The sequence below is a fragment of the Ananas comosus genome, linkage group 8 (genome assembly GCF_001540865.1).
Source record: "Ananas comosus cultivar F153 linkage group 8, ASM154086v1, whole genome shotgun sequence".
NCBI classification, from domain to species: Eukaryota; Viridiplantae; Streptophyta; class Magnoliopsida; order Poales; family Bromeliaceae; genus Ananas; species Ananas comosus.
The window spans coordinates 2,118,739-2,139,620 of NC_033628.1; the positions used below are offsets into that span (position 1 = coordinate 2,118,739).

The 20,882-nt window shown below is 39.6% G+C and overlaps 3 protein-coding genes and 1 non-coding gene across 5 annotated transcripts; 3 read left to right on the forward strand and 1 right to left on the reverse strand.

The window, feature by feature from the left end:
• On the forward strand, positions 195 to 1,982 carry LOC109713857 (probable LRR receptor-like serine/threonine-protein kinase At4g36180). Its single transcript, XM_020238107.1, has 2 exons — positions 195 to 1,714; positions 1,825 to 1,982. Exons 1-2 carry the CDS (start codon positions 576 to 578, stop codon positions 1,862 to 1,864), a joined length of 1,179 nt encoding a protein of 392 aa, XP_020093696.1. The 5' UTR covers positions 195 to 575; the 3' UTR covers positions 1,865 to 1,982.
• On the forward strand, positions 4,779 to 12,418 carry LOC109713595 (E3 ubiquitin-protein ligase RNF12-A-like). Of its 2 annotated transcripts, XM_020237722.1 has the most exons (10): positions 4,779 to 4,915; positions 5,528 to 6,539; positions 6,660 to 7,203; positions 7,405 to 7,497; positions 9,047 to 9,187; positions 9,809 to 9,909; positions 10,454 to 10,488; positions 11,249 to 11,348; positions 11,442 to 11,540; positions 11,894 to 12,418. In XM_020237722.1, the coding sequence occupies exons 2-10, from the start codon at positions 5,629 to 5,631 to the stop codon at positions 11,910 to 11,912; spliced, it is 2,043 nt and encodes a 680-aa protein (XP_020093311.1). In that variant the 5' UTR covers positions 4,779 to 4,915; positions 5,528 to 5,628; the 3' UTR covers positions 11,913 to 12,418. The 2 variants fall into 2 exon arrangements, with proteins under 2 accessions (XP_020093311.1, XP_020093309.1); XM_020237720.1 differs by lacking the exon at positions 10,454 to 10,488.
• On the reverse strand, positions 13,313 to 20,692 carry LOC109713594 (cellulose synthase A catalytic subunit 7 [UDP-forming]-like). The gene is made up of 12 exons (XM_020237719.1): positions 20,566 to 20,692; positions 20,124 to 20,325; positions 18,869 to 18,990; positions 18,651 to 18,729; positions 17,594 to 17,756; positions 16,786 to 17,401; positions 16,563 to 16,700; positions 15,867 to 15,992; positions 15,550 to 15,762; positions 14,879 to 15,406; positions 14,202 to 14,504; positions 13,313 to 14,080 (listed from the first exon to the last, which is right to left on the reverse strand). Exons 1-12 carry the CDS (start codon positions 20,635 to 20,637, stop codon positions 13,493 to 13,495), a joined length of 3,150 nt encoding a protein of 1,049 aa, XP_020093308.1. The 5' UTR covers positions 20,638 to 20,692; the 3' UTR covers positions 13,313 to 13,492.
• On the forward strand, positions 14,701 to 14,771 carry TRNAG-GCC. Its single transcript has one exon. It is a non-coding gene; the product is annotated as a tRNA-Gly (tRNA).

The window sequence follows — 20,882 nt, forward strand, 5'->3', positions numbered from 1 at the left end:
TGTTAATATAGTGGCCCATGAGCCAATGTTGACCAACTGTTCATACAAAGACCATTAATTAATCCTCTCACTTTCACATAACCAGCTACCAAAACTACATAAATAAATAAATAAATAAATAAGAGCAATGCATGTATCCAATCTCTAGAGCCTGCATAATGCAACTCCATCTCCCTCTCCTCCCCCTCCTCTTCCTCTTCCTCTTCCTCTCCTCCCTCTCTCCAACCAAATCCACCACCACCACAACACAAACTCAAGCCCAAGCTCTACTTTCATGGAAATCCAGCCTCTCCAATTCTACATCCCTCCTTTCATGGTCCCTCGCCTCCCCGGCCGCCCCATGCGATTGGTTCGGCGTCACATGCCGCCCCGACCAGCCCTCCGCTGTCACCGCAGACATCTATGCCGTCGCCAAACTAAACCTCCCCGCCGCCGGCCTTAATGGCACCCTTGTTGGACTCAACTTCTCCTCCCTCCCCTACCTCACCACCCTCAACTTCTCGCGAAACGCGTTGACGGGTCCCCTCCCGCGAACCGTAAGTGCGCTTACCCGGCTCGCGTACTTGGATCTCGGTATGAACGGGCTAACGGGTTCGATACCCGAAGAGATAGGAGGTTTGATCAACTTGGTTGAGCTCAACTTGGTGTATAACTCATTCACAGGTCCAATTCCACACACCATAGGAAGGTTGAGTAGGCTCAGTGTTCTTCACTTTGGATCCAACAATTTAACTGGAATGATCCCCCAAGAAATATCAGATTTAGGTTCTTTATCAGTTCTTAACTTGAGTAGCAATTCTTTGATAGTTCCAATCCCTTCTTTCGTCGCCAACTTTTCTCAGCTCGCCTCTCTCGACCTCTCCGGGCTCAACCTCAGGGGTCGTATGGAAGAGCTATTCGTCGGCCGCGCCGGTCTCAAGAGATGGAACTTCTCTTCCTTGCCCAACATGCAATATCTTTTCCTTAGAGACAACTACTTGAGTGGCAGGCTCCCGCCCTTCTTCTGCACGATGAACTCCCTACGAGCTCTCGACCTCTCGAGGAATCAGCTCTCCAGCGAGATCCCCTCTTGTTGGTGGGAGATGAAGGCTCTCCAAATGATGATTCTCGAAAGCAACCATCTCTCCGGTCGCGTCCCGCTAAGTTCCAACGGCATCACGCCGCCTCTTCTGTCGTTGCACCTCGCGAACAATTCTATGACGGGAGAGTTCCCTCTAGCCCTAGAGAGCTGTAAGGAACTAGTTATCCTCGACCTCGGGGATAACAAGTTTGTCGGGGATATCCCGACATGGGTAGGCGATAGCTTTCCGTCTCTCAAGATCCTTCGTCTAAGATCGAATATGTTTCGCGGCGTCATTCCTCCGCAACTATCACGGCTCGGTAAGCTCCAACTACTAGACCTTGCTCACAACAACCTCACGGGGCGAATACCGTCGAGCTTCGGTAATCTCACTGCGATGGCGAAGAGACAACAAGTAGCTGTACTCGACGGCTCGCAGTTTACTTACATGGAGAGCATAATGATAGTGTGGAAAGGCGCGGAGCTATCGTTTCAACAGAATCTCGCGCTCGTAACGGGCATCGATCTCTCGAGCAACTCTCTCTCTCAGGCGATACCGACAGAGCTGACGAACCTTTCGGGGCTGTTGTTTCTGAACTTGTCGGGAAACCATCTGACGGGCGGTATTCCGAGGAAGGTTGGGAACTTGGAATGGTTAGAATCTCTCGACCTGTCGAACAACCGACTCTCCGGTGCAATTCCTTCGAGTATAACCAACTTATCCTTCCTCAGTTTTTTGAACGTATCAAATAATATGTTATCAGGGCGAATACCGGTCGGAAACCAGATGCAAACATTGGATAACATCATGAGTTATGCCGGAAACGAAGGACTATGCGGCGCGCCGTTGAAGCAGCAATGCTCAAATGATGAAGATCAGGCGCCATCAAGTGAAGGTGATAGTGTGCATAGGTTAAGTAGAGATGGAGATCATGAAGATGAAGAACATGAAAACATATGGTTCTATGGATTTGTGGGTTTGGGTTATAGTTTTGGGTTTTGGTTATTTTTTGGGATCTTAGTGTTTAAGAGGTCGTGGAGGTTGGCTTATGTCCATTTCATTGATCATAGTATATGCAGGATCAGGTCATAGAAAAGATAAAAAGAGTGTTAAATATGTGAACATGCGAAAATATGCATGTATGAAGTTTTTTTTTTTTTTTTTTTTTTTTTTTTTNGTTAAATATAGTAGGGGAAAAGGGGAGAGAGAGAGAGAGAGAGAGAGAGAAATGGTTTGTAATTAGTTTGATGTGAAATCAAGATAATTTGATGTGAATATTAGGAATTTTTTTTGTGTAAATTCATTTCTATGAGAAAATTTTCCCTATATTCTCTTTATTGTTCCCTTACTAGTTAACTCACTAGATGAGTTTAATGGTATTCAAAATGCTTATATATAAAATATTATTAATTTTAAGTACCAATTTTTCATAAATCAAATAATGATCATGTTTGATTAAAATTATTCGGCGGAATAGTTCTAATTGTTGCAGAAAAAAAAATTGAACTTTATTGATTGCGAAGAAACTTATAATAAATGAAAACACAAGCGATTTGGCTTGAATTTTTTTGTTCCCTGCTGAGACTTCACCTCTTAAAACGCACTATGTTCGACAGCTAAGAGCAGGCCAAACTTTAAAGCTTCAGGAATAAATCAATTTGGTAAGACCGATCGTCCCTAGAGCAAGTGACAAAGCGTTTGGTGGTTGGTAGCCGAGACCCAAATTCAAATCCTAGTTGATTCACATTTTCAGCTAAATTTATTTTTAAATAAAATAAACGAAGCGGGTAGCGTGCTACCTATCTCTCAAAACAAAAAAAAAAATCAATTTGGTGAGATGGATACATTGTGGAAAACTGTGATTTTAACCAAGTCTAAGTTACGATCGAAAATCTTTGAAAAACTTGAGGAAGAAAGGGTTATGTTTATATCACTATTTAACTTGCTCTTGAACTAAAATTATCAGAAACTACTGAATGCTAAAGCTACCTACTCTCTTTCTAGACCTTTCGCTACTTTTTCTGGTGAATAAAAAGGGTCTCTCTACCTTTCTCTATGAAAGTATTTATAGCCCTTGAATCCAACTCCAAATTCTATAATATTTTGAAATCTTTATTTGCTACTATCTCTTTTCTTATAATGAACTGCCGAGATCGTTTGATACAACAGTTTAGATTTCTCCCATTTGATGCAAAACTACAATAAAAACGGTATATTGTGACACTTTTAAATGTGGTACAGATCAAAAAAATTATCGCTAGCTAAATTACCGACACTTTTAAAAAGTGTTGCTATATATGGGATCCTTATATGTGGAGCCGTTTTGATTTTTGGCACCCACTCCTCCAGCGATCTGTGGTGGAGAAATATATAATGATCGTAGTCCTCTACGGTCCTTACGAGATCCTCGCAGCCGAACTCCTGCCGCCGGATCCCTATCTCGTCGGCTACGGTGGCATAGGAGGAGAAGGGGAGAGGTGATCAATTTTTTTTTTTTTCTTTTCTATTTGTAATCGGTCTGAGTGGGCTCGGTAGGGTTTATTGAGTAGAGAAACTTTTTATTTTTGATTGGGTTATGCTTTATATTTAGGTCTTAATAAATTTTTTAAAAAATTTTTGATATAAATAGAACACTTATATAAAAGTATTCCAAAACTATGTCTTTATAATCTAATTCTGTTGTAGTCCTAAGTTTATTTTTTAAAAATATCAACTGCTTAAATCATCTTGCCTCCTAAAAATTCAACAGCTGAATTTTGGTGTCACACATAATGCAATCGCGTATATAGTTAACGAGTTATCCCGATAAAAATATATAACTATATTTTATATATTGTCCACATAACAAAAGTTTAGAAAATTTATATTATTTAGCTTCCTCTGCTTTACTAGATAGGATCAAATTAAATTTATACTTAATTCATCATCTTAAATAGAATTAGAAAGTAGAAACATGCATCTCTTCAAATTAAATTACAAACCTATATTGTATCATTTTTAATCTCGGGCTTAAAAATAAGGTGTGCAGTGTTATATGGTGGCTTTTAACACGTGTGACATCTCCAATAATTTTTTTCTTTTTTTTTTTTTTCTCTAGAGAATGTAACATAAAATTTGTGTCGTGTCATGCATTTTATATAGGACACGTTTAATTTGACTATTTTACCTTTTAGATTTTTTTTATTTTACTATTCAATCTTTTAATTTGTTTGATTTGAATTAGTCAACAGAATTTTGACTTCAAATTTAAGCTAATTACTTAATTTCATAAATTTATAATTATCAGAATTTTATGAATTATACTAATTAAACCTATAATGATAAATAACAAATTCAAAATTTTAAATCAAAGTATTGCTCAGCGGCACATATCAAATAAAATAAAAGATTGGATAGTAAAATCAAAATGTTGAAGTTGAGGGTACCATTTTAAAATAGCTGAAAGCGAGGGGTCTTTGTGCATTTTTATCCAAATTTTAAACAGCTTTTTTCCTCCTTTCATACCATTTATTTTTTCGGATGCTATGATGTCTCAATAAAAATATGCTATATTTTTTAAAGATTTAAATTTTAGAATATTGATCATCAACATAGTGCGGTGCACGAAAGGTACTAGTGCACCGGGTGTATGGGACTTCTCCGACACTGTGTGCTTAGTGCGCACACTGTGGCATCATATCACACGAATCTTGATGCAGCAGATCCGACGGTTGGAGATGAACGAGGGCATAAGGCGATGAGAGGAGGCGGCGTAGTTCGGACACAATAAAAGCCCTCCCTCTTTCCGGTGGCCAAAATTTATCTCCGAAAATCCACAAATTCGATCCGAGCGAGGCGAAATTGCGCCCAAAAAGGTACTTTTGATCGCTTTTTTACCTTTTTATTCGAATTATTTTGTGTTTTTGATGCGATTGTTCATAGTTTGATCATCGATTTGATCCTTATATCCTAATTTTCGTTGCGAAATTAATAATTTTGGAAGGGATGATGATTTTTCTTTGCAATTTTGTGCGCATTGTGTAGAAATTTCTTTGTTGTCGATTTTGAATTGATTCTGTTTATGATTTTTTTTGGACAAAAAGAGGTTTTTTAAATTCAAATATGTATCAATCAATCTCTGATGTTTATGGTTTTTTTTTTTTTTTTTTGTTTCTTTGATCGAAGAGTGAAAAGTGGCGATGCTCATCGATTAGGGTTTCAATCAAATTGATTAGGGTTCCAAGCAAATTTCCTTTTTTCTATTTATTTAATTGATTAGGTTATTGCTTCCACTAATTAAAGATTGTTGTGATCCTTATCTCCCTTGATATGAACAGCATTGGTTGATACTGAAAGAAATTGGATTCCTTTTCGTATATTTCTCTAGGGTTAGGGTTTGGATGGCAGGGTACTTTGTTTTTAGTTGTATTTGCTTTTCTGAATTATGTGATCTCTTCTTAATTTTCTGCTATTAAATCCATTCGCAGGAGAAAGAGAGGAACAGATTCGTGTGGCTTGGAATGTGAGGCTAGGGTTTTGATCAGTTGGTAAATTTAAGCACTTAGCAATTCTAAAGAACTTGGTTGGCATGAACCCTCATCTTGTTCTTGAAGTTCCTGACACTCCCGAGAGAATCGTGCGGTCGACCAATTCATCTTCACGACCTTCAGTGGAGAGAGAGGTTATTGAGATAAGAACCGACTCTTCATCCTCCCATCACAGGAGATCAATTGGCACTGCGCCACATGATACAGAACAGCTGTTTAGACAGGCGAGATTAGCACGATTGCTCTCCGAAGCCTTTGAACCGAAAACTTCTTCACAGAGCAATAGTGAAGCACTCGATGGGAGTTCTAATGCGAGGGCGGAGACGATTAATTTAAGTCCGAATAGCCCGTCTCCTGTTCCTCATCACATTGGGCATGCAAGGGGCAGAATCGGGAAATACCCTTTGGGAGAAGGCGGCGAGGGTAGTCAGAATGGTAAGCACACAAGTGTTGAATTTCTTGGCGTCGGATCAACGCTTCCTAGTAGACATGTGGGGAGACCCCGAAGCCGGCCCGGGATTAATATTGCTAAGGAAGAGAAGCTGGTTACAGATAACAAAGATCTTGCAGGAGTGAATGATAAAGGAAAAGGGGTTGTGCAGTTTGGTGATTCACAACCTATGTCGAAACAAGCACCACCGAGCCCTTTACAATCTGATGTTCCTCAAAGGCTCGTAAGTCGGAGAAGGCTGGTGCGTAATGGTTGTATCTCTCCTTGTAACACAGCAAAAGCTAACAGCAAGTCAGCTGCTGACGGAGTAAACAGAGAAATCCACTCATCACTAGCTCAAGCCAGGGAGCAGGACAAAGGTAAAGGAATTGATCCGAATATGGAGTCACAATCCAATTCGCATTCGGTGGAGAGATGTGGTAATGCTAGGAAAGGAAAAGAAATCGTGGATGATCATGCAGTAGTTAATGGGCAAGGTGAAGAAAGGTTTCTACCCGACAGGTCAATCCTAACTCTGGCTTTTTTTTTTGTTTTTTTTTAAATGCTTAACAGCGGTATATATTTGTCACAATTTTTGCCCCATTTCAGCTATCTTAATGTTGCTGGTTAATATTGTTGCAGGGCAAATCCAAGAAGAGATGGAGATCTGAATGTTATTGTAGATCCCAGCAGCACTAGTGGCAGTTCTGATGGTCAAGGCTGGATATCAACTCGTCATCATACAGATAAACTCTTGCATGAATCAAATCCAATTATAATACAAGGCGAAGGCAGAAGTCAAGATTCCTTGTCAGAGAATAGAAGACAGAGGTCTATTAGAAGAAAGAGGAAATATAGCTCTACTTCTTACCCCCCTGGCGAAAGCTCAAGCTCAAGTTCTTTTCTTGACTCGGAAATCTCATATCTTGGGTCATCTCACCATCCCAAGAATTTCAGATCAATCAGAACTGGCAACACTCGACGCACCCGTACTGTACTAGGGCCTGTAATAGAAGTTGATGAAACATCTCCTATAGTAGAAGTTGGTGAGGTGCACAATCGAAGTGGTGGGCTCACTAATAGCTCTGGAGAAAAGGCCAGGCAGATCGAATCAGATGAGTTATTAGCTCGCCAGCTTCAGGAACAGTTATATAATGAATTGCCTGGAGTTATGCATAGAGAGCAGGTTTATTCTCTCCATTTCTTTTTCTGTTTTTACCTTTTAACTACTTTTTTTTTTACTGAATCAAATACTTCTTAGGTTCAGTTTCTTAGTCAGGACTATGAGGCTCTTTGAGCTTTTGTGCCTGTTAGACTTGAGATTATTTAGTTTTATGATAATTGACTGATCAATATTAAAATTCCTTGCCCCTTTATCACTGAACAGATTAATGCGAACATAGCATTATCGGTGCAGCAGGAAGAGAATGCTCGGCGTGCTGCTTCTTCTTCGTCTGTAAGGCGAGATCGAAATAATGCTGTAAGTGGAGACTAGTTTGTGTTGATTGTTGAACTGTTGAGGGGAGCTGGGCATTTGTTCAGTTAATTATTGTGAAACTCTCGGCGTTTGCATGATATGACTTAGCACTTACTGCAGTTGCCTTAGTATCTTAGATCGATATGACATTACAGGCTCTTTCACTTGGGAAATGAGTGACCCATAATTATTATTGCCTTTCTTCTTTTTTCTTTTCTTTCTTTGTAGCATTTACAGGGAAATAATCAAATTTTGTAGGTCAGGATTTTTTATTTCTTATACCAACTCGTTTGTCGCTACTTCTTGCCAGCTATGTTTTGATTTGAGTCGTAAGATCAGAACTTTGGATAAAAAGTGGAACCGATTAGTTCTCATTGTTAAGGACGAGATCCTCGTATACATATATCAAGGCCATTTACTTTGCAATCATCCTCAAAAGTTCTGATTATTTGGGAAAGTCTCTACTGGTTTGGTTGATGTTTTTTGTCCTCAATTAGACGCAGTGTCCTGCTATCCTTAATTTGTTCTTGCGATTTACTTGCTAGAGTATGGAGCCACAACTTGGGTTGGGCCACAACTTGGGTTGGGTTCAACCATTAGCCAGTCAATCTAACCTGGTTCTAATTAGGGTAGAGAATACAAGTTTTACCGGTTCTTCTTCTTTCTCCCATTGTCTCTTTCTTTTACGTGAGGGAGAGACATGTTTGCACCAATAGCTTTTTTGAGCACTGGAAGTTTTACCATTTATAAAACCTGTCCTTTTAAATAGATCCTTGTGGTTCATTAGGAATATAACTTAATTACCTTGCATGCAAAATGACATCCTTTTTATGGTCTAACAACACTTGTGGTGGATATAGGGAGAAGGAGGGAATGAAGCCCTCCTTGTTAGGGAAAATGTTGCCGTGTGCGCCCATTTATATGGGGTAAAATCACGGGCAGAAATGCTCGTTCTTGTGCCCTTTCTAAAATAGCTTTAGTAAACATTGAGAAAAGAAGGCACACCCTGCTTCTTCGTATGAAACTTGGAGCGAGCAAACTTAGTGTGCCTTTGTAAATATTATAGCTATTATATAGAATGTTCTTGAAACCCAAAAATCTAGATTTCTGTGAAAATTCCTGTTATTTTTAGTTCGGCATCCTATAATAGATTTCTTTATTCATTCTAATATTATTTTTTTCTGGTAGATGCACGGTTTCCAAACTTTGGTGTGGACTTGGTATAAAATTCACAGATGTGGGTGTATAGTTATATCCATACGTTAAGTAGAAATGTAAGCTCTCAAAGTTATCCTACTGTTAGTTGTGCCCTACGTATAAGAAAGTCCTGATTTCGCTCCCATGTGTACAGAATTGATAAATACTATGTCGTCAACTGCAGAATCTGAACATTTACATAGTAATGACATTTACACAGTTCTCTTACTACTGATAATTCATTAGACGTACGATAACTTCTATTCCCCAGTTTTTTTCAATCAATAATCCTCAGAACTTACATTCTGCGAGTTCATTGCGTCCTTTTTTTTAATCTAATTTGCTGTTTCTGTAGAGAGGAGCACGAACTGCACATCCACATGTGAGAACAGCTTCTCGGACTCCTTCCCGGTCAAGGGGTATTTTTCGAAGTTTGCCAGTTCCATTTGCGGAATTAGTTAGGAGCATCGAATGGTCAACGACGGACGTAGATCTGGTATTTCTTTTAATTTCCTCTTGTACTTGCATTTCGAGTTGTTAATTTTTACGGGTTCTGCTTCTTTTTTAGTTTTTACAAAAAAAGAATCATCTTTAGATTCTTCCAGTGCATGATATAGATGTGGGTTGATATATTCTTTTGTTGCCCATATACTATTGATGATTTTGTCATAAAAAATTACTGCGGATTTCACTTGGAAAAGTTTTTTCCAATCTCATTCTAAGGAGAAAGATCAGAAAATAGAAGATAAAAAAAAGGAGATTGTGACAATAAGAAACTTAATTTTTATTTTAATTAAATTAGATAGTTTTTTCCGTAACAAAATTATTTATTTAGGTTAGCCAGAGGAAAAAGGGAAAATAAAGGGGCCTGCTAAATATTCAAGTAGACAACTACTGAAAGCTACATAAAAATAAAACTTACTGATCCACCCTTTTATATATACTGTATTTTCTATAAGAGATGGATTTATTGTAAAATAAATAAATTGCGTAAAAGAATGATGGCCATGGACTAATTTAGACATGAATATCTTCTAAGTATAATCCAAAATGAAAGAGATGCTTCTATCGAGAGATTAACAAACATAATGTTACATTCCTTTTCATGATTTTTCAGAATCTTGATAATTTCTTTCAAGCAATGGAGGAAGTTGAATTGGGAAATGATACGGACGACGAAATACCTAATTTTCAACAGATGCAACGGGATTTTAACGAGTATGTGCCTCTCTTACTTCATTGATATCCATTATTGTTGGTCTTGCCATTTTCCCAACAGCTGCAAACTAATGTACCCCTTTGGAACACCGTTATGTTTAGTCATGTTTCTTATTATATGCTGCTATATCAGAGGAGTTTTAATTCTAGTACAATATATTTCTTAATGAGAGTTCATTAAAACACTGGTGATGTTTTATATATTCAATGATTAATTTACTTTCTACCTATTGCCTAGTTTTGTTACACTCACAGCCTCACACCTTGCTGATTTTTCTGAATCAAATTTTACGTGACGCAATGCCCTGGCAGATGGATTTCTCTGTTTTTGACTATTGGAAATTTGCAAATTTATCTTCTTTTTTTTAAAAGAAAAAGAGAAAAAAGCTAAGAGCTTGTTTGGTACAATTCCTTTTTTTTATCATTTTCTAATCACAAGATAGAGTGCGCCTGCGATGGCGTACTTCTCACAATGTTTACTTCTATGGGTTTTTTTGGCATTAAGAACAGAAATTTAGTTATGATTTTTTGTGTTTTCTTATAGAACGAAGAAAAGGCACCACTGCACATCCGGCCTGGGTGCGTGCATCTCAAGCTAGCCAGCATGAGAGAATAATGAAGTCCATCTGTCAGAACATCCAATCTCATAAACTGTGTGTTAAATAATCAAACGATGTGGACAATACTAAGCAAGGGCTAAAAGAATATTTGCTACAGATTATTCGTTTTTGGTTGCCAAACAAACCCCTTAGATGTGTAGATTCTAAACAACATACCGTCTTCTGTCTGACTCCTCTGTACAGAAATTGACTTTAAAAAAAAAAATAAAAATCAAACAATCAAAAGCATGATCAAGTGAGGCCTTAATGTTTTTCTGTGTTGTTGCTATATTGTTTCTAGTTGCAATTGTACGTTTTTGAACTCATGCTGATTTAACAAATTATGTGGTTTTTTGTGAGGAATGATTACAAATATTACAAATTTACACTTATTAACTTTAGTCTGGGAAAACATAAACAACAAGGAGGGAGGATATTACTTTAAGATATTGGTAAATTGCACCTTATATCATTGAAACATGAAAAAGTGGAATCGAAGTGGTAAATATGTGATGGCTAACAAGAAAACCTAACTTGAAACTTGAAAGTATTGATGCCATGCGCCGAACTTGCTTTTCTACTTTATTAATGTTTAGATTATCGGAATCTAATTTTTCTTAGATGATCTCCCTTACATTTGAAGGACAATTATCTAGTACTCAATTTCGCTTGTGATTCTTTAAATATCAAATGAGCAGCATCTTATTATTAGTATTTTTTTCTTTTCTATCTGAATCTAGAAATGATTATGAGATGCTATTGTCACTGGATAACAACAATCACCGCCATTCTGGAGCTTCACAGAATCAGATCAACAATTTGCCGCAATCAGTTGTCCAGGTCTGATTTTTCTCTATGTTAGCGCACCGTAAAAAAAGTTATATACCAGTATATAATCCTAATATCTTTCAATATTGTTCTTGTTTCTATCAGAATAATAATATTGAAGAGCCATGTGCCATCTGCCTCGAGAAACCCTCAATCGGCGACACCATCCGGCATTTACCATGCTTGCACAAATTTCACAAAGATGTGCGTTTGTTTACTCTATATTGACTTTTTTGGGTGAGATCGTATAGATGTTACCTCACTATAGCACATATTGAAATGAGTACCAAACTTTCATTGCTTTACTTCTGCCTCCAAGTCACAGAGTATTATAGAATAGTTATTTGATCATACAAATACCATCAAATTCTATATTAAGTTGCTTCAATTAAAACACACTTTATGGTTATGTATTGAAATCAAACCTTTTAAAGTCCAGTCCAGGTACCCATTTCAAAATGCGCTAATGCTTAGGCAAGTTCTGTATAGTTTTACCATTTCTTTTCTTGCTAAACAGAAAATCTTATCGTATAAAGAATAAACACCTGAAATTGCAGTGCATCGACGAATGGCTGAGGAGGAAGACTTCATGCCCGGTTTGCAAGTGCGGTATCACTTAGAATGATGCACCCCGGCAGACCAGCCTTCAAAATGACCGCTATGAACAGTGTGATCATTCTGCCCATCCTTCCAAATTGATCTCCAAGTAATTCCTCCAAATCTTTCGTTGACATAGGGATTAGAATCTTATAATCCTTTTATCATGACATCCGTCTTCTTGATTTGGTGGGAGAACCATCCTTTATTAGGAGATCAACATGCATGCTTTTGACCTGGAGGGTTTCCTGAACATGAATTGCTAGAACTTAGTCGGCAATTAATGGTGTTATTTATCGAACCGACTGTAAACATCAACAAACTCAGCACCATTCTGTCGATTTTCGTACTGTCGACTGTAAAAGAATGCATTTCATCATGCATCTCATTATCTGCTGAATTTCATTCTACCTGTGGTTCAGTTGAAGTGTATTTTGTATTCTGTTTGGATGCTGCTTACTTTTTGGTTAATCAATGCTTCCATATATGAAAGTCTAATAGATATTAAAAGCAGCTAGAAAGTTTTAGGTATAGCCTTGAGACTATTTCAGCCCTTCATAAGCCATAAATTTTAATACCAGAAAAAGGTTCAAAGTGCTAGTGTAAGCAAAATGTAAGAAATTTAAACTGCCTTATGTAGATAGAGGACATGATAAATAGTAGAGGTATTGATTTTGATGTGAAGAGTAAAAATCTATACTGCCAAAAGATCAACTGATTTTTAATTATTCTTACCATTATTAGTCAACATATGACCTTTCTAAGAGCTTTAAGATTAGTATTATTGATCACACTGGCTATTTATCACTTAATGCATCCTCAATTATAAAATGTAAAGCCTTTGAAAAAACAAAAGAAAATCAAGATTTAACACTTGAAAAGGAGATTAAAACAGATTAGGTACAATTTGGTTTATAAAAGATAACTAAATATAACTGAAAATATTATGAAAGTATAATATTCTGATATATTAGAGTCATTATGTTATTTTTATCTCTAAGGAAAGAAAGCTAAAATGAATAATGAATAATTCACTAGACATTGGATAATGTGTATATTATTACTTGAATTATTCTATTGATTAATGTTATGCATAGAATTTTTGGGGAATTTCTTTTCAATACTTGTATATTAATGAATGAGTAAAAAAGAGGTATTGGTGCTACCAAAATATTTGTTTAGATTTATGAAATATTCAGCTTGAAATAGTTTGGTTTAGACTTTGAGCAATACCATGATGTAAATTTTACAACCGAATCATTTAAAGTTTCATAATTTTTATTTTATAATAGAGTATACATATAGCATTTTTTCTTCAGAATTTTAGTACTATACTATCAAAGTTGCAAAATCTTTTCTTTTCAGTGCATGCAAACCTGTAAATTCCAAAATTTACTCCTTTCTTTTCATTGTAAACTTGTAAATTCCACACCCTTTTTTATGTTCAAAATTCACACACAAGGAACAATTAATTAATCCCTATTCCTCTCCCCCACAACAACATACAATACAATGATGCGCGCCAAAAACGCATTCAAATAGAGAGATGTTGTGCTTCCTCAGCACTCCACCCCACAGGGCTTGAGAACCGGCCCGGTCGGCTTCGGCAAGAAGGGGTCGATCCGGACCCAAACCAGCGAGAAGATGGACGCGAGCAGTATCGACCAGAGCACGACGATGGTCGGCGTGCGGTTCTGCCGCCCCATCAGCCCCTTCAGGAACGGGTACAGATGGACGATCACCCAGAAGGCGAAGAACAGCTTCCCGAACAGCGGGCCCCACGACCCGTACCCGTTGTTGATGGCGTCCGACACGCCCGCGACGACGCCGACCATGTTGAGGATGATGAGGGTGGTGGGGGGCACGAGGAGGGTGGTCCACTTGAAGAGGTAGAGGTCCCCGTACTCGTCCTCCTCGTCCCCCGCGGACTTGGACGTGACGGTGAAGTTGGTGTCGACCCCCCCAAGGACCTTCAGGAGCCCCTGGAAGACTGCGAAGAGGTGCGCGGAGACGCCGCCGATCACCCAGAACTGCTCGTTGCGCCACCAGTCCTGGATGCTCACCCCGCTCCACCGCAGCTCCAGGATCCCCGTCGCGATGATCGACAGGAACAGCGCGATGAACCATATGCTTGCCAGACTGTTCAGCTATCAATTCAAAAACATATCACAAGCACGGCATATCATCTATTTCTCTTAATCGAAAAAGTGCAATATATGTGAAAGTCCAGGCATTGGAGTGTTTGAAAGTAAGTATATGCATTCTTACAGTAGGGATGATAAATTTTCTGGAGGTGAAGGGATAGACGATGGTGTTGGTGTAGGCGAGCCGCTCGAGCCACTTGAGGTTGCCGCCATAGCCGTACCAGAGCGGGCAGTGGCGGCTAAGGAAGATCTCGACAGAGCCGAGCGCCCACCGCAGCACCTGGTGCAGCCGGTCCGACAGGTTTATCGGGGCCGACCCTTTAAACGCCGCCCGGTCGGGAACGCAGTACACCGACCGCCACCCCCTGCAGTGCATCTTGAACCCCGTCAGGATGTCCTCCGTCACTGACCCGTAGATCCACCCGATCTGACAATTACAGACGAAGATCGCTGCTAAATGCGCAGATGAAAAATGCAAAATAACTGTTGTTCTTTAAAAACTTTTAATCATTTGCACTCAAATATATATCGGGAACATTAATTTTTGTAAACATAGATTAAGAATCTATAAACATAGTGAGATTAGGTTCTAGTTTTTACTTTAGAATTTTAAAAGCCTCAAAGCACCAGTGGTCTAGTGGTAGAATAGTACCCTGCCACGGTACAGACCCGGGTTCGATTCCCGGCTGGTGCAAATTTTTGTCATATATATATATATATATATATATATATATATATTTTACTTTACGAAGTAGTTTGTTAGTGCGTCCAACAGATCAATCGGGAATGTAGTCATACTACCTCCTTGCCCCATTCGGTCTTCTCCTCGTAGCCACAGCTGATGACGTGAATTGCCTCCTTGATGAGCGCCGCGCCGTCGGCCGGTCCCTGCGGCAGCCCGCCGTGCTTCTCGAAGTTCTTCTGCGACATGAGCGTCGACCGCTCCAGCTCCTCGTACCCCTCCAGCCCCTCCTCGATCTCCTCCAACTCGAACCCCGGCCGCCTCTTCTTGTACCCGATGCCGGCGCCGACGGCGTCATCCTTCCTCTTGCTCTTCTTACCGCCGTAGAGCTTCGCGAGGAAGCCCCGCCGCTCGAAGGAGGGTGCAGAAAAGTCCTTCTTGTTGTCGTGGTCGCTTTTGGATTTGGACTTTCGCGAGCAGCAGCAGCAGCAGCAAAAGCGGCACCAGGAGGGCCAGCAGTCGCAGGTCATCTTGGGGCGCTTCTCGCTCTTCGGCGGGTCGTAACCGTACAATGCCTGGCGGTTGAACACGCAACCCGTGCCGACGTACACCGGCCCTTGGATACCATCCAAACCTTTCATGTTGATCTGCAGTGGGTCATACGACGAGTATATATTTCAGCTCATTTCAGGTTTTTCCTTCTCGTGCTCCATAAGATTACCACTAATGCTTGAGATGTATTTTTGTTCTGGATGGACGGTCAGATCACCGGTGCATACGAATTACTTACGTCGAAGAAGACCACATTGCGGTTGGCGTAGCGGTCGTGGCGGTCGATGCCGTCGAACCGCTGCGGGAACTGGACGTAGCAGAGCTTCTTCCCCAGCTGGGGATCCATCAGGAAGCACATGGCTTCTCGCATCGCCTTGCTGTTGTTGATGTAGTGGTCGCAGTCCAGGTTCAGCAGGAACGGCGCGTTCGTCAGCACCGCCGATACTCGAACCTATGATCAAGTCAATCAAATGCGTACCACACGAATTAGCATTCGCAGAAGCTTCTTTCTGCAGTAAAAATAAAAGTTTCAAATTAAAGATTCTGCTAACATACCATTGCGTTCATAGCGCCTGCTTTCTTGTGGTGTTGATAGCCCGGGCGCTTCTCACGTGAGACATAGACGAGCCGGGGGAGCTCCTTCCCTTCTACGTCGAGTGCCCCCTGGCTCCCTAAATACACCTACACAACAATAATTACTGCATTAATTACTATCAGTTCTACATGCGTTTCTAACTGTTGGATCGCCTTAAGATCCGTACAGTACTAGTACGCAAAATTTAATGGGACACACTGTTTATAGTGTTGTACGAATCTTGAGACAATTCGACGGCTAAAAAGTTATAAGTACAGATTCTCCTGTGTTTTTAAAAGCACAGGAGCTCTACTCTTAAGATAATGACTACTCATGTTTTGCATTGGTTGTTTGCAGTTGTGATTACATTACAGTTGTAACTATAGACAGATTTAAATTATGTGTTTGATTTGATACATCCGAATTTAACCGCTATAGTTGAAAATGCGTAAGACGATCCAACTGTAGTAGCTGAAATTGTGCCTAAATTGACTGTAGTTTTAACGGCAGCGGTTGGAAATAGTAACTTTAAGTAAAAGAAAAGTTTACCTTTCTAATTGCATCTAACCAAACAACAACTCAATTGTCTATCGTACTCCTTAAAGTCCCGATCGACATGTGATTTGTTTTGATTCGATCTTATTTGCGAAAAAATATTTGATCAAAACGATTCAAACCTGAATCATTCCCGGGTGGTCTCTTGTGTTATTCCCGGGCCACGGCGTTCCGTCCTGCATCACCCACCCTTCCTCTGGTTTCTTCTGCGCCTTCGCCACCAACGCATTAATCCTTACTTTAAACTCCTCGTACTCTCTCTGCATCATCATTTAGTCAACTGAATTGGATTGTATGAATACTTTGTTTAGATCTTAAATTAACCGACATTTGCGACAAACATACCTTCATCGCCCTCCGCTCCTTCACAAATGTCGGCTGCACCTTGTCTTTCAAATAGTCGATCTTCTGCGAGAAGTAGAACTCGGGGGCCCGCGGCTCGACGGCGTACTTCTTGCAGAACGGCACCCACCGCCGCGCGAACTCGGCGGTCTCGGACAGCGTGTCGAACAGCAGCATGGACGCGCCGTCGTCCGACACGTAGCAGCTGACCTTGCCCACCGGGTAGTCGACGGAGAGGATCGAGAGGACGGTGTTGGCGGTGATGATGGGCGGCTCCTTGAGGGGGTCGACGGTCGAGACGAATACGTCGACGGGGGCCAGGCGGTCCGGCTGGCCGTTGGCCGGCTCGAACCGCGCGGAGAGGCGGTCGAGGTAGGTCTCCCGGGTTACGGGGGACCACTTAGGGAACTGGTCGAGAATCCAAGAAAGCGCGAACCAGACCTCGCAGACGACGGAGATGAGCCAGAGCGGGTAGGCGTCGCGGGCCGGGGTGGTGAGGCGGAAGTGGAGGAAGAAGGCGAGGACGACGAGGCGGAGCATGATGACGATGCGGTAGGGGTTGATCTTGCTCGACGGAATCGGCACCTTCCGCCACAGCGGCTGCCGCGCCTCCGCCATCCTGTCAATCAATTCAAAAAAGAAAAAAAAAACATCATAACGACAGAAGTACAAATCACTCGACGATCTTCAAACTTTAATTTGTTGTAATAAAGTACGACAAGTTTTGGAGATGAAAATCAGGAAAAGACACGCAAAAAAGAAAAAGAAATACAAATTAAACAAATTAAGGTAAGGAATGAAATAAACTTACAGCAGGTAATCATCAGCATCATCATTATTTTCCTCATCATTTTCTGCATCATCTTTGTTCACCACCCCATTCTTGTCCTGTTTTGCCTTCCATTTCTCTATCCTGTCCTTCCACTCCAGGTTACCTTCTAACTCCCTCTCTGCCTCCAGATCCTTACCAGCAACTGAAAAAAATATATATATATTTATATATATATAAAAATATGTTAAAATCAAAGAGGGGATAACATATATATTAGATCCACCTCATCTAATCTCGTTTCTGAAGTTGTATGTTTGTTTTATCGAGGGTGAAATTTAGATTGAAATAGACTTTTGAGTAAATTAGAGTTCAGATAAAAATTACTTTTCTTCCGCTATTTGTTTCTTTCTATAACTGCGGAACTGAAGTTTCTCCAGTCAGTCCTGCTGTTTTTTTGACAGAAATTGAATAACATAAATCATAGGGAAAACTTCAAAAACCCCCCCTGTGGTTTCGTGCATTCTCACTTTGCTACCCTGTGGTTTAAAACGTATCAATTTACCCCCCTGTGGTTTCATTTTTATCTTTTCGGAAGCTTTTTCGTTAATATTTCGTTAAATTATATACAAAAAACTTCAGATAACCATCTATATTTATCGAATAGTCACTTTAGTATCTTTAATTTTAACTTTGTCACTGATTTTAAAAAAAAATACTAATAAAATTGATAACAAAAAGATAAAAACGAAACCACAGGAGGGCAAATTGATACGTTTTAAACTACATGGTAGCAAAGTGAGAATGCACGAAACCACAGGGGGGTTTTCGAAGTTTTCCCTAACATAAAAGCTGAAGTTTCCTGTCACTAAATTTTAGCTCGGCGTGAGCCGAAGTTAATTACAGTATTTTGAAAACTTTAAGTTCGACTGCTGGTGAAATTAATCTAAATAATAAAATCACCGTAATCCTCTTCACTTTCGATGAAACAAACACTCTCTAAAACTTTGACCGAGCCTGAAACTTTTTTAATTAAACCTAAATAATACGATATTAACGATAAAACAAATTAACCATTGATCACACAATTTGCACTAACCACTTCCTGCAAAGGAGGAGAGTGCCGGCCCGCCGGGCCGCCATTGCTGCACCGCCGCCGTCGTCGGCTCGCCGTTCTCCTGCAGCAAAGAAATAATATATATATGGATGAGTGTTTCATATGTTTTTTGTAGTATCAACATTTTATGAGTGAGATTGGATTAACATGTATTCTTATTAATTATGTTAAACACTTAATTAATTAACTAATTAAATTACCGAGTTAACATCGAAGTGATTAATACGTTCTTGAGGTTTTCTCGGGCTCTTGATTTGGAACTCATCCTCAAAGTCATCCATTTCGGCTCCTTCCTCTTCATCCCCTGCAACTCTTGGGCACCCTGTGTAATTAATTGTCTCACATTAATTAAGTCACATCCGTTATCATGTTAAATTACCCATTATATGTTCTATTATTATTATTATTATTTTTTATTGTTACTGCAAATAATTTTATGGCCTGTTTGGATCTCGAAATAAGTTATTTTCAATGATAATTTATACGCTATGATTTGTTTTTAACTAAAAACTAATTAGACCAAATTTGTATGTGGGAAGATATAAAGATTTCTTGTGTGATTAAAAGTTATATTTTATTTTTCTTTCTTGAAAGGTCTTTATATTCATGGTTTAGTAAGATAATATAATTTAATTTACCTATGAAATAATTTATTTTATTAGAAAAAATAACTTGAAGATCGAATATGGTATCCCTTCTAGAAATTTTAATCATACTCCAATCTACTAAATATTGTATATTTTTCAGTAAATCTGATAAGATGTTTATGTATTCATACAAGGGGTAAGAGTTTGATTTTAACTCCTTACAAGATATTCTCAAAATAGAGTATTCACCTACGAGAAAAATAATTTCCCTTATTCTGAGAGAATAATTTGGAGGTCAAATATAGTTTACTTTTCTAGACATTTTGATTATTTATACATCAAAAGAGGCTCTACAATGTTGGCTATTTATTATTGATTAAAATAAGTCCAACTTTCTGCTCTGTGATGATAAGTTTAGGAGACTAATAAGTTAAGTGAGATTACAGTCCATAATAGACCTAACAGTAAGAGACCTAACAATAAACTTAATGTCCAGATGAGCTGAATCGGGTTGAAGGCCATGAACACTATGGTTGAATCCTTAAGTACGATGGATGTATCATTTCTATCAACACGTGTTTTTGAAAGTTAGTAAACGCTTACGATCTACATACGAGACTACGAGAAAGAACTACGTAATCCAAATGCTTCGAGTTGAGGGCCATACACTCTTCTATATAGTCTGCATTTATCCAAAATTTAATTCAAGTTATGATAATATAAATTGTATATTTACTTTGGCCAAAAGAAAAAAAGAAAAGAAAAGAAGAAATATTCAGCTTAATTACCAACATGATATAAACTTACACTATTGGAACCCTAACAAGTCGAAAACATTTGTAGGAAATAGAGATGTAACGTAACAAACCTTTCTGGCGCTTGTAGCGAGTGTTACACTGCGGGCAGCATTGGTTCCCTTCACTCCTCTCATACTCATAACAAGGCCGGCACACCGGAAAGCCGCACTCGCGGCACGCGACGAACAGCTCGCCGTCGCCCCTGAGCCCGATCTCGTCCCCGCAAACCCGGCATGTTCTCGCATTCGCGACCCGGCTGTTCTTCTCCGTAGGCTGCTTATCAACGTACGTGCATGCACAAAATAGATCAAATTATATAACCACTACTTCAGTAAGGACAGTGATGCTGATAGAGCAGACACGTTTGATTTTACAAGAATATGCAAGTCGAGTCAATCATATAAACATTGTTTAAGTTCAATGTATCTGCTCTGTCAATAACAATTTCTACTGTTCAGTATTTTTGTGAAGTCGGTACAAATACGAAAGTATGCAGAAGGAAATACGAACAACCTCTTCGTGGCCATGCATCACGTGCAACTCCTTGCGTTGGTGCGAGCCCGCGACGAGGCCGGCCATGTCCATGAGAGGAGGAGGAGGAGAGGATGAGGGATGGAGGAGGGGAGAGGAGTGATGGGGGTGGTATATATAAAAGGGTGGTGGTGAGGTGGGAGAAGGCAATCCTTCACCAACTGTGGGTTGAGGGGTCAGTGGTTTTGATTAGAAGAGAAGGTATATAGCCTGCGACTTGTGCTGGCAAAAGGGCTCGCTTGGAGCCTAAGTTGTTGCTCAAAACTAACACCCATGCAGCAGGTGTTTGGTGTGTGGTT

Excerpts from the sequence above, each read along its gene's own strand:
- LOC109713594 (XM_020237719.1), bottom strand. The coding sequence starts at position 20,637 with ATGGACATGGCCGGCCTCGTCGCGGGCTCGCACCAACGCAAGGAGTTG. Across the intron at positions 15,993-16,562 it reads ACCACCCGGGAATGATTCAG|GTGTATTTAGGGAGCCAGGG; the intron begins GTTTGAATCGTT and ends ATTGTTGTGTAG. Across the intron at positions 14,505-14,878 it reads AGACCGAATGGGGCAAGGAG|ATCGGGTGGATCTACGGGTC; the intron begins GTAGTATGACTA and ends TGTAATTGTCAG.
- LOC109713857 (XM_020238107.1), top strand. The coding sequence starts at position 576 with ATGAACGGGCTAACGGGTTCGATACCCGAAGAGATAGGAGGTTTGATC. Across the intron at positions 1,715-1,824 it reads AAGGTTGGGAACTTGGAATG|GGCGAATACCGGTCGGAAAC; the intron begins GTTAGAATCTCT and ends ATATGTTATCAG.
- LOC109713595 (XM_020237720.1), top strand. The coding sequence starts at position 5,629 with ATGAACCCTCATCTTGTTCTTGAAGTTCCTGACACTCCCGAGAGAATC. Across the intron at positions 6,540-6,659 it reads GAAAGGTTTCTACCCGACAG|GGCAAATCCAAGAAGAGATG; the intron begins GTCAATCCTAAC and ends ATATTGTTGCAG. Across the intron at positions 7,498-9,046 it reads GGCGAGATCGAAATAATGCT|AGAGGAGCACGAACTGCACA; the intron begins GTAAGTGGAGAC and ends CTGTTTCTGTAG.